Source organism: Carcharodon carcharias, chromosome 23, assembly GCF_017639515.1.
Source record: "Carcharodon carcharias isolate sCarCar2 chromosome 23, sCarCar2.pri, whole genome shotgun sequence".
Taxonomy (NCBI): Eukaryota; Metazoa; Chordata; class Chondrichthyes; order Lamniformes; family Lamnidae; genus Carcharodon; species Carcharodon carcharias.
Genome location: NC_054489.1, coordinates 44,725,054 through 44,739,664, shown reverse-complemented (window position 1 = coordinate 44,739,664; position 14,611 = coordinate 44,725,054). Strand labels below are relative to the sequence as shown.

At 39.9% G+C, this 14,611-nt stretch overlaps 1 protein-coding gene across 5 annotated transcripts in view; it reads right to left on the bottom strand.

Annotated features, from left to right (window-relative positions):
- tanc2a (tetratricopeptide repeat, ankyrin repeat and coiled-coil containing 2a) overlaps window positions 1-14,611 on the bottom strand; it is a 920,169-nt gene that overhangs the window by 109,703 nt on the left and 795,855 nt on the right. For all 5 annotated transcript variants that reach the window (XM_041217622.1, XM_041217623.1, XM_041217621.1 and 2 more), the window contains 2 exons: window positions 5,119-5,227; window positions 3,542-3,664 (listed from right to left, as the gene is read on the bottom strand). In XM_041217622.1, the coding sequence (XP_041073556.1) occupies window positions 3,542-3,664; window positions 5,119-5,227 (232 nt within the window). The remainder of the gene's footprint in view (window positions 1-3,541; window positions 3,665-5,118; window positions 5,228-14,611) is intronic.

The window sequence follows — 14,611 nt, the reverse complement described above, 5'->3', positions numbered from 1 at the left end:
AGAATTTCACACAACTTAAATGGCAAAGCCTGATTTTAAAATAAAGAAAAAAGGTCATCGTAATAAAGTAACAATATAGATACTATGGATTGTGTTATTTTCCACAAAGCTCTCAAATATATTTATACTCATGTTGGGTTAGCTCAAATAAACACATATGGTAAATGAAAAATGTGATCCATTTTATGTGTTATCTGGTCATTTGCCAACTCAACTAAATAACTTAACTTTTATAGTTTATGTTTCATTTTCTTTCTTGCATTGCTCTTCCCTTGAAGCAGTCACTTTTACTGGGATCACTGGCCCTCTGGCACTTCACTCCCATGACAAATTTTCTGGGTGGGAACCTGCACAGTAAATGTAGGCAGATGTTCATCAAACTCTTGGCTCAGATTGGCTATTGCAACACAGACCCAAGTACTGAAGCTGGGACTCTCAAGTGGTACATTTCACTCACTGAACCATTGAGATGGGGTGCAGGGGGTGAGAGTGATGGTGAAAAAGAAAGTTTATTTCCATTATATTTGGGAACTGAAAGGCAGCAGTATGCTTTGGCACCCCACCAGGAATTGACAAAGGACAGTTATCTCATTTCAGCTGCACGTTTTAAACCGCCAGCAGCAACAGGACTCTCTTATCCCCATTTGTCCGATCTGAATTTTACTCCGGGCCTAGGATATAAATAAATTCCTCACCTTTCCAGTTCAGATTAGTCCTCAATTTTATATTATCTAGGATTAATCTGATACAGAAATACCCTCCAATTGCAGAAGTTTAAATGCACAAATTCACCCTTTTGTTAAAGTGCCAAGTAAAATATTCCTTGAAACTGCAATAGCATTTTTGCATGCTAATTATTTCAGTGACTGTTAAGCAGAGCTACTTTCATGTGTTTTACATTGCACATTTACACAAAGTAGGGGTTGGGGGCCATGAAGCTTGAAAGTAACAAAGGTGTTATGCCTGTATAGGCATGTTATACTATGAGCTTTCAGTCAATGCTTTTAAAAATTGGACACACACAAGATGTTAAGATGGCTGCCACAAATCATGTGACACTGGGCATTTGTACTACAGACAGCAGTAAGTTCTCTGTCCCCCAGCCAGCTGTGGAATTCACAAATCTCATTGGATAAGGATGAGCCAACATGTAAGATTATGGAATTCCCAGACCGCCTGTCTCCATGTTTCATACTGAACAAAAGGGACAATCAAAACTCAATGTGCACGATCAACTTCCATTGTATCATGATGTCCCCCCCTCCCCATCCAAACTCGACTGGGTAGGCCTCAAAAGTGTTAACCTAGTGGTGACGTGGTTGAAGTTGGAGCAAGCTTGAATAGTCGTATGGTCTGCTACTCTCTTGTTTCTTATGTTCTGACATTAGTTCTAAATTTATACCTTGTGTTCCTTTCTTATTCATTCCCAAATTTCACACAAGTTACGTGTAGTTGTAATGCTTTCAACATTCCAGTTAGGATATCACTTCCTCAGGGGTTGGTCAGGAAGGATCTTCTGCTTGTAAATCCAGGTTGACTACCCTTTGCTAAGCTATCACACAAACAATTTTCAACTTCACTCCTGATAATCAATTCCATTACTTCACACACTACTGCAGTAATAACCCGTCTGCTTTTGAACAGAAAGGTGCCTCAAAGTTTCAAAATCAGTCAAACAGATTTGTTGATGTCCCAGTTTAAAGGACAACTATGATACTAGGGTTTGAACCTTCGCTGTACCACATTCAACACAAGAATATCTCTTCTTAAATACGGGGACCAAAAGTGTACATGGTGCTCCAGATGTGATCTCACCATTCATCATGTCTTGATCTCTTTGTGAATGGGGCAGCATTTGCACTGAACACTATAGGAAAACCTTTGACTGCATCAAACTGGCTGCTGTGGGATCAGGACTTGAACGGCCAAAGTACTACGAATCAATTTTAATTCCGGTTGATGCTTTTAAAACATGCTGAAACGTCAATTGCTGATTAGATAAACTGACTTGGGAGAATTATTGAGCCAGATGATATTGTGAAGAAGCTAACTAATATATAAAGGCGACATGAAGTGATTACTTAAGCATGCCACCATGATCTAACAGAACAGTATGGCAGAACAGGTTCAGGGGGCTGAATCTGTACTAACTCCCCTAATCAGGGCACTGATGTTTAAATAAAACATTGTACCTCTATTCACAAGGAAACTTCAACAGAAGGACAAACATAAATGATGGAAAATGCATGATGTCCCACACCAGGGTCATGCTCAGTGCAGGCATGAGGACATTGGATATCGGGACGTGTGTGTGATAATAAATAACCTTCTCTATTTTTAGAATCACCAAAATGCCTGCTGCTGGAATTTATTTTGAATTAGGAAAAATCACTCTGAGGGTAAGGAAACACACACACCTTACACATAAACATCCTGACTGCAGACTGGAAGGGACCACACAAATTCTGTCCTTAACAGATTAATTTTTAAAAAATAATGTTGGACAATAATGCCTGTGTTAGATCTTTATATTCACGATGATTAAGCTGATGACTTGCAATAATTTGCCATCTGCTGTCATGGTCAGAAGCAAAGATATCAGTGTGAAGATAGTTTGTATTTTGTAGAACCTAAACTTTGACATGCTAAAAAAACAAAATTGAGTAATTCTGTCAGTTGAGCATGAAGAAGTCTAACTAGTCATCATGAATTCATGTTTCACTAGCCTGCTGCAGGTTTTCAAAAGCATTACTGACCTGGTAGGTGGGGGAAATGCACTCCTGTAAGTTTGGATTTCGGAAAACTTTTGGCAAGGTTCCAACTCTGCCATTGACAGTTAAGATAAGAATAGAAGGTGAAAAATGGAACTGGGCAATTAACTGACTTAAAAGCAGAAACCAGAGGGTAGCCACAAATGGATATATTTCACATAGGAGAAAGACAGTAACCTAGAAGAAGGGAGGAAAGCCATGAACTCAATCCTACGAACTATGGTGCTGGATAGATCCTTTATACTCAGGTACCAAAGATCACAACTTACATCAAGATGTGGTCTAGACAGCAAAGAAGTTAAAGGTCAAAACACAAAAGTAGATGGGGCTGATCTATCAAAGGGGGGCAGAGTCTTGGGGCTGAATGTGTTTTTCTGCCATTCCCAGCAAGCATTATTTGTCACATAACATAAATAAATCCTGTGTAAACAGCAAACTTCACCATCAAGATATGTTGTAAGCTTACTAAGTCACTACTGTTCTCTTAATTGCTTTAAGTGTTGAAAGCAACAATTAACACAGAGAGATAATTAGAACATGCTGTATAATTTTTGTTTTTGCATCAAGTTTTGTTTCAGTCAAGTTACAAAACCATTGTCAAATCTAAAGCAGTCTGGTGCCATAAATTCATGCCCACATAGAACTGGTTGGTGATTCCTGAAAAACTGGTGTTAGCAAAACTGAGGATAGACTCGGTTGTGGGCTGGGTTCAAATTCCAGACTAAAAACATCATATGACATCCAGAATGATTTATTAGTTATTGCTTTACCTTGATGTTTGGAGTGTATAAATTGCGTAAAGATGCTAATGCTGTGGACAGTCCTTCTGTGCTGTAAGATACCCACAACCCTTGTAGTATTGATGATGAAACTCCAACTTTTTTGCTCAGACCCTTAAAGAGAAATAGGAGAAACAGTGAGCATTTTTCCCTGCCACGGTAAAAAACATGACTATGTTAAATGTTCAAATACAATAAAGCCCAAATACCAATTTACTCCATATAATATAAAAGCAAAATACTGCGGATGCTGGAAATCTGAAACAAAAACAGAAAATGCTGGAAGAACTCAGCAGGTCTGACAGCATCTGTGGAGAGAGAAACAGAGTTGACGTTTCGAGTCCATATGACCCTTCTTCAGAACTGATTTACTCCAATCTGGCTTGTGCATGTATCAGTGTTAACTCCTGTGCACACACAGCATACATTACATAAAGTTAATAATTCACTCTCAGTTGCATTATACTAATCATAAAGAGGAACAGTCATCCTCTCTCACATAATCCCTATTCTTTCTCAACCAACTAATCAATATCATGCAAGAAACAGAATCCCAATATTAAGGAGGTACAAATCCCCATTTGGTAGTAAAATATATTAAAACAGGCTAGAACAAATAAAATAGATGCAGATAGGTTTGAGCTTCTAATTTGTATATACTGAATAGAAATGCTTACTATGGTGAGTTATTAATTGATTGCACCGGCTCTTGTGCTGCTCCTTCAGCATGCTGTTCTGTGGAATTATAGCATTTGCACATATAGGCCCTTTTGACACAAAACATTCCTCACCTTATTGCACCTTGAGGGGAAGGCACTGGCAGAAGGGCAGATACTTTCTCAGAGGAAGGCAGGGGAAATAAAATGGAATGTTACCTCTAATATTGTGCTGGACATTGCACTGGGGCAGCAGTGCACATCCCATAGAGTGGTGCAGCACATGTTCAATCTGCCAATCCAAATAGTTACCAATTTTTTTTTTACTCATTCATGGGATGCAAGTATCGCCGGTGAGGCCAGCATTTAATGCCCATCCCTAATTGCCCTTGAGAAGGTGGCGGTGAGCTGCCTTCTTGAACCACTGCAATCCATAGGTACACCCTGAGTGATTTTTTTTCCCTGTGGCAGTTAGATACAACCGAGTGGCTTGCTGGGCCATTTCAGAGGGCGGTTGCTGTAGGTCAGGAGTCACATGTAGGCCAGGCTGGGTAATGTTGGCAGATTTCCTGCCCTGAAGGTCATCGTGAACCAGGTGGGTTTTTGCAATAATCCAGTAATTTCATGATCATTATTAATGAGACAGGCATTTTATTCCAGATTTATTAACTAAATTTAAATTCTCCAAGCTGCCATGGTGGGATTTGGGCTAGCCTCTGAAGCATTAGTCTTGGCCTCTGGATTACTCGTGCAGTAAAATTACTGCTATGCTACCATTCCCGTATCAGCTGTATCATGCTGATTTGAGTCATTCTCTGTCCACTTAAAGTCACTCAGCTGTGCCATCTAGTCCTGTATACACAGTGATGTAACATAACCTCTTCAAACCAGTTTTCATACACAGTCAAATACCTTGAATATGTGAGCTTTAAGGATGTGATGTCCCAGCTCAATGGTCTGTTGGCGGTTCAGTTTGCCTTCTTGACGAGAGAACCAAAATGCCAGTAATGTATGGCCACTCCTAAGTAGAAAAACAGAGCTAATTTAAAAATCATGAATTTTGACACTCCCGACATAGATTGGACATTGCTCACACTATTGGCAGAGTCTGATTTCTTTCAAACCAAGCTCTGCCTCCAAGTACAATGCAGAAAAATAATGATACTGCACAGGAGAAACAGAGCTGCCTAGCACACTGGCCAATTGAAATACTGGAGCCTGGGTTGGTAAGTGAACTTTACTGAGTGATAAACTTCAATTCTGAGGGTGGTCTTTCTTTGGTATTGTCAGTAGCAAAGCAGCCAAGTTGCAGGGATAGGTGAATTCCAAGCTGGACTGGCAGCAATATACTAATGGGCTTTGCAAAGTAAGTAAGGACTAAATATGGAACTTTTGAAGGGTGTTTTTTGAAGGGATGGAGGGGGGATGATGCTGGATTGGGAAATGGTGCTTAAATAAAAGTGCCAAAAATGTGTTGGAAATTGTGGAAGCAGGGGTAGCTGAGTGTTAAGGAAATGGATTGAGAGAGTCTGTAAATACCAAAGAGATGAATCTTACACATACTGACCAAGAAGTAATCACTGTATGAGTAGGGTAAACACCGACTCTCCCTGGTCAATTATGGTATAAAAGGAAATCATAATCAAATGGCATTCCTGCTCTATAATGGACCTCCCTAAACTTTTTCTCTTAAAGGAAAGATTAAAAAGTTGAGCTTACTTTACACAGAAAATGGACTGAAGTGATTTACGTTAAATTTTTAAGATTACAAAATCAAAATGACAAGATTACATCATTTACTGTGAATGCTTATTCAGTATATCATAGAAGGACATGTATAATAAAAGAAAAACATGGGGGAGAATTTTCTCCCTGTCGGGCAGGCTGGTCAGGAACGGGCGCGGAGCCAATCGGCACCTGCAATTGGCTGCGCGCTGCCATTTTACGTAGGTGGGCCAATTAAGGCCCACCCAGCGTGACGCGCACCTGGAAGCGCTCAGCGCTACCTGTGCAGGCGGAGGGAGGAGGGAGAGTCGGGGCAAGAGCGCAGAAATCTCCCTGGGCTGCGGAGCTGCCTCAGTGAGATTAATTTCATTATCAAAAATTGAAAAAAAGAATAAATAAAATTATTCAGACATATCCCCTCATGTGACATTGTCACATGAGCTGGGACATGTTTATTAATTTTCTTGAAACATTTTATTGAATTAATAAACCTTTCATGAAACCTCATCCCGCCCGTGGATGAGGTTCCATGAAAAATGCGAGGGCCGCCTGGGCTCTTCGCCTGCCCGACAACCTTAAGGTTGGACAGGCAGCCCTGACAATTACTTCAATTAGATTATTAACAGCCTTAACAGGCCTTTGACAGTTCGGCAGGCACGCAGCCGACTCCGGTGCATGCCCACCGAATTGAAGATCGGAATGACGTGCGGTCGGGACGCACGCCCAATGTCACAGCTCATCATTTTACACGTCGGCGTGCAGGGCCCCACCCCCGCACGCTGAACAGAAGATTCTGGCCATAATTTAAGCCAATAACTCAAATGCTGTGCTTTCATGCTTTTTGTGTATCAACACAAATCGTTTGCACAAGCACACCTGTAAGTGTCAGTACTTCAATTCTGGTTCATGATACTCTGAAAACAGTCCAATTATGGAAGGGAGCAATCTACAAGCCAACTCTTTACTAGATGCGTTCACAGCTCAAACCAGCACTGACATCCTAGTGTGTTTAAGTACTAGTACACAAAAGTTTACAAATTAGGAGAAATTGATTCACGTGGAACTTTGGGAAATCTTACAGATTGTAATTTATTCAAGAAATTTAAGACAGCAATAAAATAGGCTTGGTTCAGACAACTAAAAACATAAAAAGATACACTTAGTGATACTTATAACTACATTTTCTTCCTGCAACCTGAGAGATTGAAGAGAGAAGTTAAAACTACCAACCAACAAAAATAAAAATAACAGGCAATGAGTGAACCTTTTTGATATAAGACCGCTGTTTGCAACGGCAGAGAAAGAACCAACAGTTTGCCTTAGAGGCTGTGTTTTAACAAAGTGGATCATGACAATGCAGTGCACAAATTTCCTAAAAGTATTGACCAGAATGATACCCGGGTTCCAAGGATTCAATTGGAGAGGTTACATTACCCTAGGGTTGCATTCCCTGGAATTTAAAAGGATAAGGGGCGATTTGATCAAAGCTTTCAAGGCATTGGGAAACTGACTAGGTAGATCGAGAAAAAATTATTTCCAAAGGTAGAAGAGACTGGGGACATAAAAATTAAGGCTAAACCTTTCAGGGGTGAAACTAGGAGGCACTTTGACACACAAAGGCTGGTAGACGTTTAGAACTCCCTGCCACAAACAGTAATTGATACTAGATCAATTGTTAATTTTAGATCTGAGGTCACCAGATTTTTGTTATCTATAGGTACTAAGGGATAAGGGGCAAAAGAGTTGGAATTAAGTTGCAGATTAGCCATGACCTCACTGAATGGTGGAGCAAACTCGAGGGGCTAAATGGCCTACTCTTGTTCCTATGTTCTATTCCTGATGCTTACTGTAAGTGTATTTGGAATGTACATGAATATGTACACCTGTGGCACCTGATGTTTTGGAAAGGGTACTCATTTGAACACATTAACCAAAGTAGAACCATGAAGAGGTTGTATAAGGGATTGAGTCTTGCCTGGAAGTATGAACTTCATCCTTTCTAAATGAACAATAATCCTAGATTCTTAACTTTCATTTTGTGTTTTAAAAATTCTCATCAACATCATGGGAGCTTTGAAAGCTTAAGAACCAACATTGTGGGGATAGCAATGATAATGAATTACAAATTATAACTGGCGCCTGGGAATATGTAAAAGCAAGTCACACCACCCAACTTGAGCGCTTGGTGTTGCCAATTCATCACCTTAATGATTTATTAACAGAACCAAAAAAACTTCTCTCATTCCAGGACCATTCTAGCGAACCTTGCTGTACCACCTCCAATGCAAGTGCATTCTTCCTTAAATACAGAGACCAAAACTGCATTCAGTATTCCAGGTCTGGTCTCACCAAAGCCCTGTATAATTGTAGTAAAACTTCTTTATTCTTGTACTGCAACTCCCCTGCAATAAAGGCCTACGTGCCATTTCCCTTCCTGCTTGCCGTACCTTCATACTAACTTTCTGTACGCACAAGTCCCACTGAACATCAATATTTACAAGTTGCACACCTGTTAAAAAATGTTCTGCTTTTCCATTCTTATGCCCAAAGCGACTAACCTTAAAATTCTCCACAGTATACTCCATCTACCACTTGTTTCCCATTTACTTAACCTATCTGATCCCTTGGCAGCCTCTGTGCCCTCACAGCTTGCATTCCCACTTAGCTTTGAATCATCAGTGAACTTAGATACATTACCTCTGTCTCTTTGTATAAACTGTTAATAAAGGTTGTAAATAGCTGATGTGCTGGCACTGATCCTTGCAATGCCCCACTAGTCACAGCCTGCCATTTTGGAAATGCCCCATTTATCCCTAATGTCCATTAGCCAATCCTCTATCCATGCTAATATATTACCCACAACTCCATGAATCCTAATTTTGTGCATTAACCTCTGGTGTGGTACCTTATTGAATGCCTTTTTGAAATTCAAGTCTACTATATCTACATGATCCCCTTTATCTACCCTATTAGTTACATTCTTAAAAAATTCTAATAAATTTGTCAAAGATGATTTCCCTTTCATAAAACCATGCTGACTTTGATCACACTATGATTTTCTAAGCATCGTTAAGACTTCCTTAAAAGTTGATTCCAACACTTTCCCGATGACTAATGTCAGGTTAACTGTTGTTTCTGGTTTTCTCTCTCCCTCCTTTCTTGATTAGCAGTGTTACATCTTCTAACTTCCAATCTACTGGGATCATTCCAGAATCTAGGAAATTTTGAAAAATCGGAGCCAGTCAATCCACTATCTCTGCAGCTATGTCTTTGATAACCTTAGGGCGTAGGCCCTCAGGTCCTTGGGGATTTGTCAGGTCTTAGTCCCTTAAATTGCTCTAGTACTTTTTCTCTGTTGATATTAATTAGCTTAAGCTCCTCACTCCTTTTAGCCCTAGGCTACCTCTTATTTCTATGTTACTTATGTCTTCTAATGTGAAGAAACACACAAAATATTTGCTCAATGTCTCGCCATTTCCTCATTCCCCATGATCTCTCCTATCTCTGCTTCTAAGGGACTAACGCTTACTTTAGTTACTCTCTCTCTCTCTCTCTTTTTATATACTTGTAAAAACTCTTACAACCTGTTTTTATATTCCTGGCTAGTTTATGCTCATATTCTATTTCTTCCTTTTTTATCAATTTTTTTTGGTGACTCTGCTGATTTCTAAAACACTCCCAATCCTCACACCTACTACTGTTCTTTGCAACATTATAAGCCTCTTCTTTTTATCTAATATTATCTTTAACCTCTTTGGTAAGCCACGATGGATCATTCTTGCTGAGGTTGTGTTTGTCAATTGAATGTATTTTTTAAAAAACATTTTTAATTGTTTCTTTAAATGTTTCCCATTGTTCACTTACCACCATTGCTGTTAGTCTATTTACCCAATCAACCTCAGCAGCTCTACTCTTATACCTATGTAACTGGTGTTGTTTAAGTTTAAACACCTGACTGCTAGCTCAGCCCTCTGCTCTGTAACCTGTTAAATGGAAAATTCTTACCCTCAGCTTCAACTCCCTGCATGGTCTTGCCCCATCTGTAACATGGACTGAAATGATTAAAATGACAATGTCACTGATTACTTTTCAGCTGCTTTTATGACTACAGCTTTGTTTGTTATGCTATGAGAAATGTACATCAGACACTATCTGATTAAGCCAAATTATCCAATATTGAATTTGCTAGCTTGATCTTTGTGGGAACAGAAGGGTTAAGGAAGTGGAAAAAATAATAAAACTCAGTTCACCTGTGTAAACAAACATTTCACAGAAAATCAGTAGAAAGTATGTGCTGCATTCCTAAAAGCAGTATATATGCAATAAAATAACCAATAGTCTGTAATTATAAGCTCAGGTATGGGTTTTTATTGCAGACATTCTAATACTAACAGTGCCAGTGATTACCAAAACACTAACAGAATGGGGATCATTAAGAGAATCTTGAAACTTCTTCTGATCTCACAAGTATCATGGAGGTCAGGGGAGTGGGAACTTTGAAACAGTGTGGAAAAAAACCACCTGGATGATTCTTATTAAACATTTGGAATGCTAAGCCTCCTTGAGAGTTGTAACGGTGGACAGCAAATGACCAAAGGTTTGTAAATGCAGGAAATCTGGATATAGGTAATAAATTGAAGTCTGCAATTACAAGAACTAGAAATAGGATATAAGTTATAAAGTAAGCCTGTAATTACTAGAAACTAGGTATCGATGAGGCATTGAATTGTGGAAACAAATGAAATATGTATGTGGGGTCATACAGGCAGTGGCGATGGGGAAGGAAGAAAAGATATCAATCATGCAGTGATTGATTTCTCAGGAAAAGGCCCCATCACTGATCCCAGTAACATTACACACAAGGGGACAGTGAGGGTCAATCCTTGATATAAGGAGGCAATTTCCTTTACCTGGCACTGCAGTCACGATAGCGTGGCCAGCTTGTGGAAGAAGATCCCTTCTTAATGACTGATCATCGATCAGTGGTAACTTGGCAAGATTAAGGACACAGACTAAGTGAGAGTCTGTGGGTATCATTTGTAACACTGATTTTACAGTAATATTCATTGAGATTTTAATGGAATTCTATGCAACCTAATTTATGTGTAATCCTTAATCTTGTGGCGCATGTTTAATTTTTGAATGCCATACAGGGTAAAGCTTAAGGTACTTCAACAAACTCATGAGGGTTAGCATTTATTTCTTTATTGAGTTGAATCTGTAGTTAAGTCAACTTGAGAATACCTTAAAATTTGCTCATCTTACGAATACAATTGTTGAAAGCTTCTCTTTCAATTCCCTTTTGCATGCTTGGGCTTTTGACTCTGGTTTTGTTTAAAAAGCCCATACAAAAGGAACTTCAGCTCCATCAGTCCTGCTCCCTGCAGCACCCTCCCGAATAAACCTCTCCACCTCGCTTCACCCTTAAAAACTTTCTCAAAAGCATTCTTTTTGACCAAACTGTCAGTCTCCCATCTGAGTCTAGGGGAAGGTAGTGGCATTGTGGTATTGTCACTGGACTAATATTCCAAAGACCCAGGCTAATGCTCTGGGGACCTGGGTTCATAAGCCACCACAGCAGATAGTGAAATTTTAATTCAATAAAAATTCAAAAACCTGGAATTAAAAGCCTAATGATGAAACCATTGTCGATTGTCTGGGTCACTAACGCCCTTTAGGGAAGGAAATCTGCTGTCCTAACCTCGTCTGGCTTACATGTGACTCCAGACCCCCCCAGAAATGTGGTTGACTCTTAAATGCCTCTGAACAAGGGCAATAAATGATGGCCTAGCCAGTCGATGCCCACATCCCATGAACAAAAAAATGCTTCCATTCAGACATTTTAATGTTAAAGATGCTAGAGAAATGGAAGCTTCTGGTGGTACTCTTACTGATCTCTATTTCAGACTTCAAAGGAGAGGAAATGATTTGCTTTTCTATCAGACTTTTCACAACTTCAGAACATCCTGGGCTTTATAATCCATCAAGCAACTTTGAAGTGTAGTCACTGCTGTAATGTAGAGAAACATAGCAGCAAATATGCAATCAGCAAGATCCCACAGACAGCAATGAAACACATGAGCTCATTTTTTTTTGGTGTGTTGAGTAAGTGATAAACATTGGCCAGGATACCAGGAAAATTTGCATGGGATCTTTTATATCTACATGAGGTGGCAGATTGTGCCTCAATCTAATATCTCAGCTGAAAGATGGCACCACTTACAGTGCAGCACTCCCTCAGTACTGCACTGCCAGTCTAGATTATGTGCTCAAGTCTCTGGAGTGGGACTTGAACTTACGATCTATGAATTTGAGGCAATAGTGGTACTCGAGGCAAAAAATTAACACTTGAGCATTAACTGTTAATATTTTCTCTCTGACTTTAGTTCTGACTCTCAGTGCTCTCTCTCTCTGGTATGGGTCTCATGTTCTCTCTATTTTCCAATGGGCTCTCATTGTGTTCTCTCTCATTCTATACTCATTCCAACCTTTGCTGCTCACACCCTCCAGATGAGTGTACTGACTCCAAACTACTTCATGAAATTTGACTCTCCACTTCAGTTCCAATTTCCCCGACTTTGATTTTTCCTATTCATACTAATTCTAGACTATATAATACTTGTCATGCTAGGTTATGAGATATTATTTAAGCAGTATTTAAAAATAATTAAACAGTCTTATATCCAGCAAGTTCCATGCTGAGCTTACAAGAAAGTATTACTTTTATAAGAATTAGAACTATTTATTTTACAAACGGAAAAGTTTATGCTTTGGTTCAAAACCTTGTTAAATGCAGCTGACACCAAAGGAACTGAAACCTGAAGATGTTTCATGTCAGTTGCCTTCACATTGCTAATGCTTGAAGACAACCTGCCAATAAAATTAAACATGAATCTTACAGTATCTGAACTGCTCTAAATTTGGATACATTCCAAGCAATTCCTGAAATCTGAAGCAAGTACAGGAAACGTGATCCAGGTCACCTTCGCCAATACTACACTTTGAATAATAACTCTTTTTAGATATCACTGCTGTTCAGGCATATTCTAGAATCAGTGATATATGGGTCAAACAGTGTACTCCCTCTAGCTCATATATACCTTGGCCTGGACATTTTCTATGGTGGGCGAGCTGGGTGGGAGCGGACGGGCGCGGAGCTGATCACCGCCCGCGATCGGCTGCATGCCGCAATTTTTTGCGGGCGGGCCAATTAAGGCCAGCCCAGCATAATACCCAGCTGGTAGTGCAGAGGGCTACCTGTGCAGGCAGGGGGAGGAGGGAGAGTTGGGGCTAGTGCTCTTTCATGCGAAAGAGCGCAGCAAACTCTCTGAGGCACAGAGCCGCCCTCAGGGAGATTGAATGGGTATGAAAATAATTGGAGAATCGGTTTAAAAATTTATTCAAACATGTCCCTTGTCACATGAGTTGGGACATGTTTGTAAAGGTGGGAATATTTACTTATTTTATAAAAGCTTCAGGAAACCTCATCCCACCCGTGGATGAGGTTTCTTGAAAAACGCGAAGGCCGCTTGGGTTGTTTCCCTCTTGCCAACCTTACGGTTGGGTGGGCAGAGTCCTTAAGCACTTTAGAAATTATTAAATAATTTCTCAATGGCCTCAATACGCCCTTAACATTTCGGAGGGTGCGCAGCCAACTCCGGCGCATGCCTGCCAAACAAAATATCGCGATGATGTCAGGACACATGACATCATCACACGTCGGCGTGTCGGGCCTGCCCCTGCACGCCAACCGGAAGATTCTGCCCCTTGTTTTCCTGACATTGTTCGGGAGCAACTGCAACCTCTTGCCACTGTCATGAAATCACAGTTGTTTATTTTTTGAAAAATGATTTTAAAAACCTTCCACTGAAATTCTGGAATTTGAAATGAGGCAGAATAAAGTGTATTAAAATATGATTCCCGCCTTCCAAGGCAAAGATGAACAAAATCAAACAAGACACCCCCCCACCACCCCCACATCCAAAGAAGAGACATTTCAGGTTACCTATAGACATCAAAACCCAACACTAAGGAAGATATTAAAAATGCAAACTGCTGGACTTTAATCAACTGTAATCCTATCAAGACAATGGGGAACTGAATCAACCCCTCTGTGCAGGATGAAAGAACCTGATCTTCTGTCGGTTTCTACTATCTTGAAATACGCCAAAGGTTTCTGAGACGAAACATCAAAATGTGATTACTTGTTCTACAACAATGACTACAGCAGAGATGGTAATCAAATCTACAGCAGGGCTTTAAGAATTAGGTTTGCCAAGCAGAAGCAGAGGAACCTGGAGAAGCTGCTAATGGAGCAGTGAGGAATCTCTCTCTCCCTCAAGTTAAGTAAAGCCCTATCTCTACATTCTAAAAATCCAGCTCAAGAGAAAGTGAATGTCCATCGGAATGAACCACAGGAGAAACTTGTCAATTTCTGGAAGAGGGATTACAGATTTGAAAAGAGGAATTTGTCTCCAGCAAACGCAGTTACATGGGCTTAACTCAACTCCGGGATTTTAAAGGAAACGGCTAACTTAAAACAGCCACAACAATCTATGCCTCAGGGACACACTAAGGACTTAACTGTATATTCTTTTAACTTTTTATTTGGACTCTAATTTTCCTTCCTACTTTTACCTGCATGTATGTGTAACATTGTGTCCTTTATTATTTTTCTCTC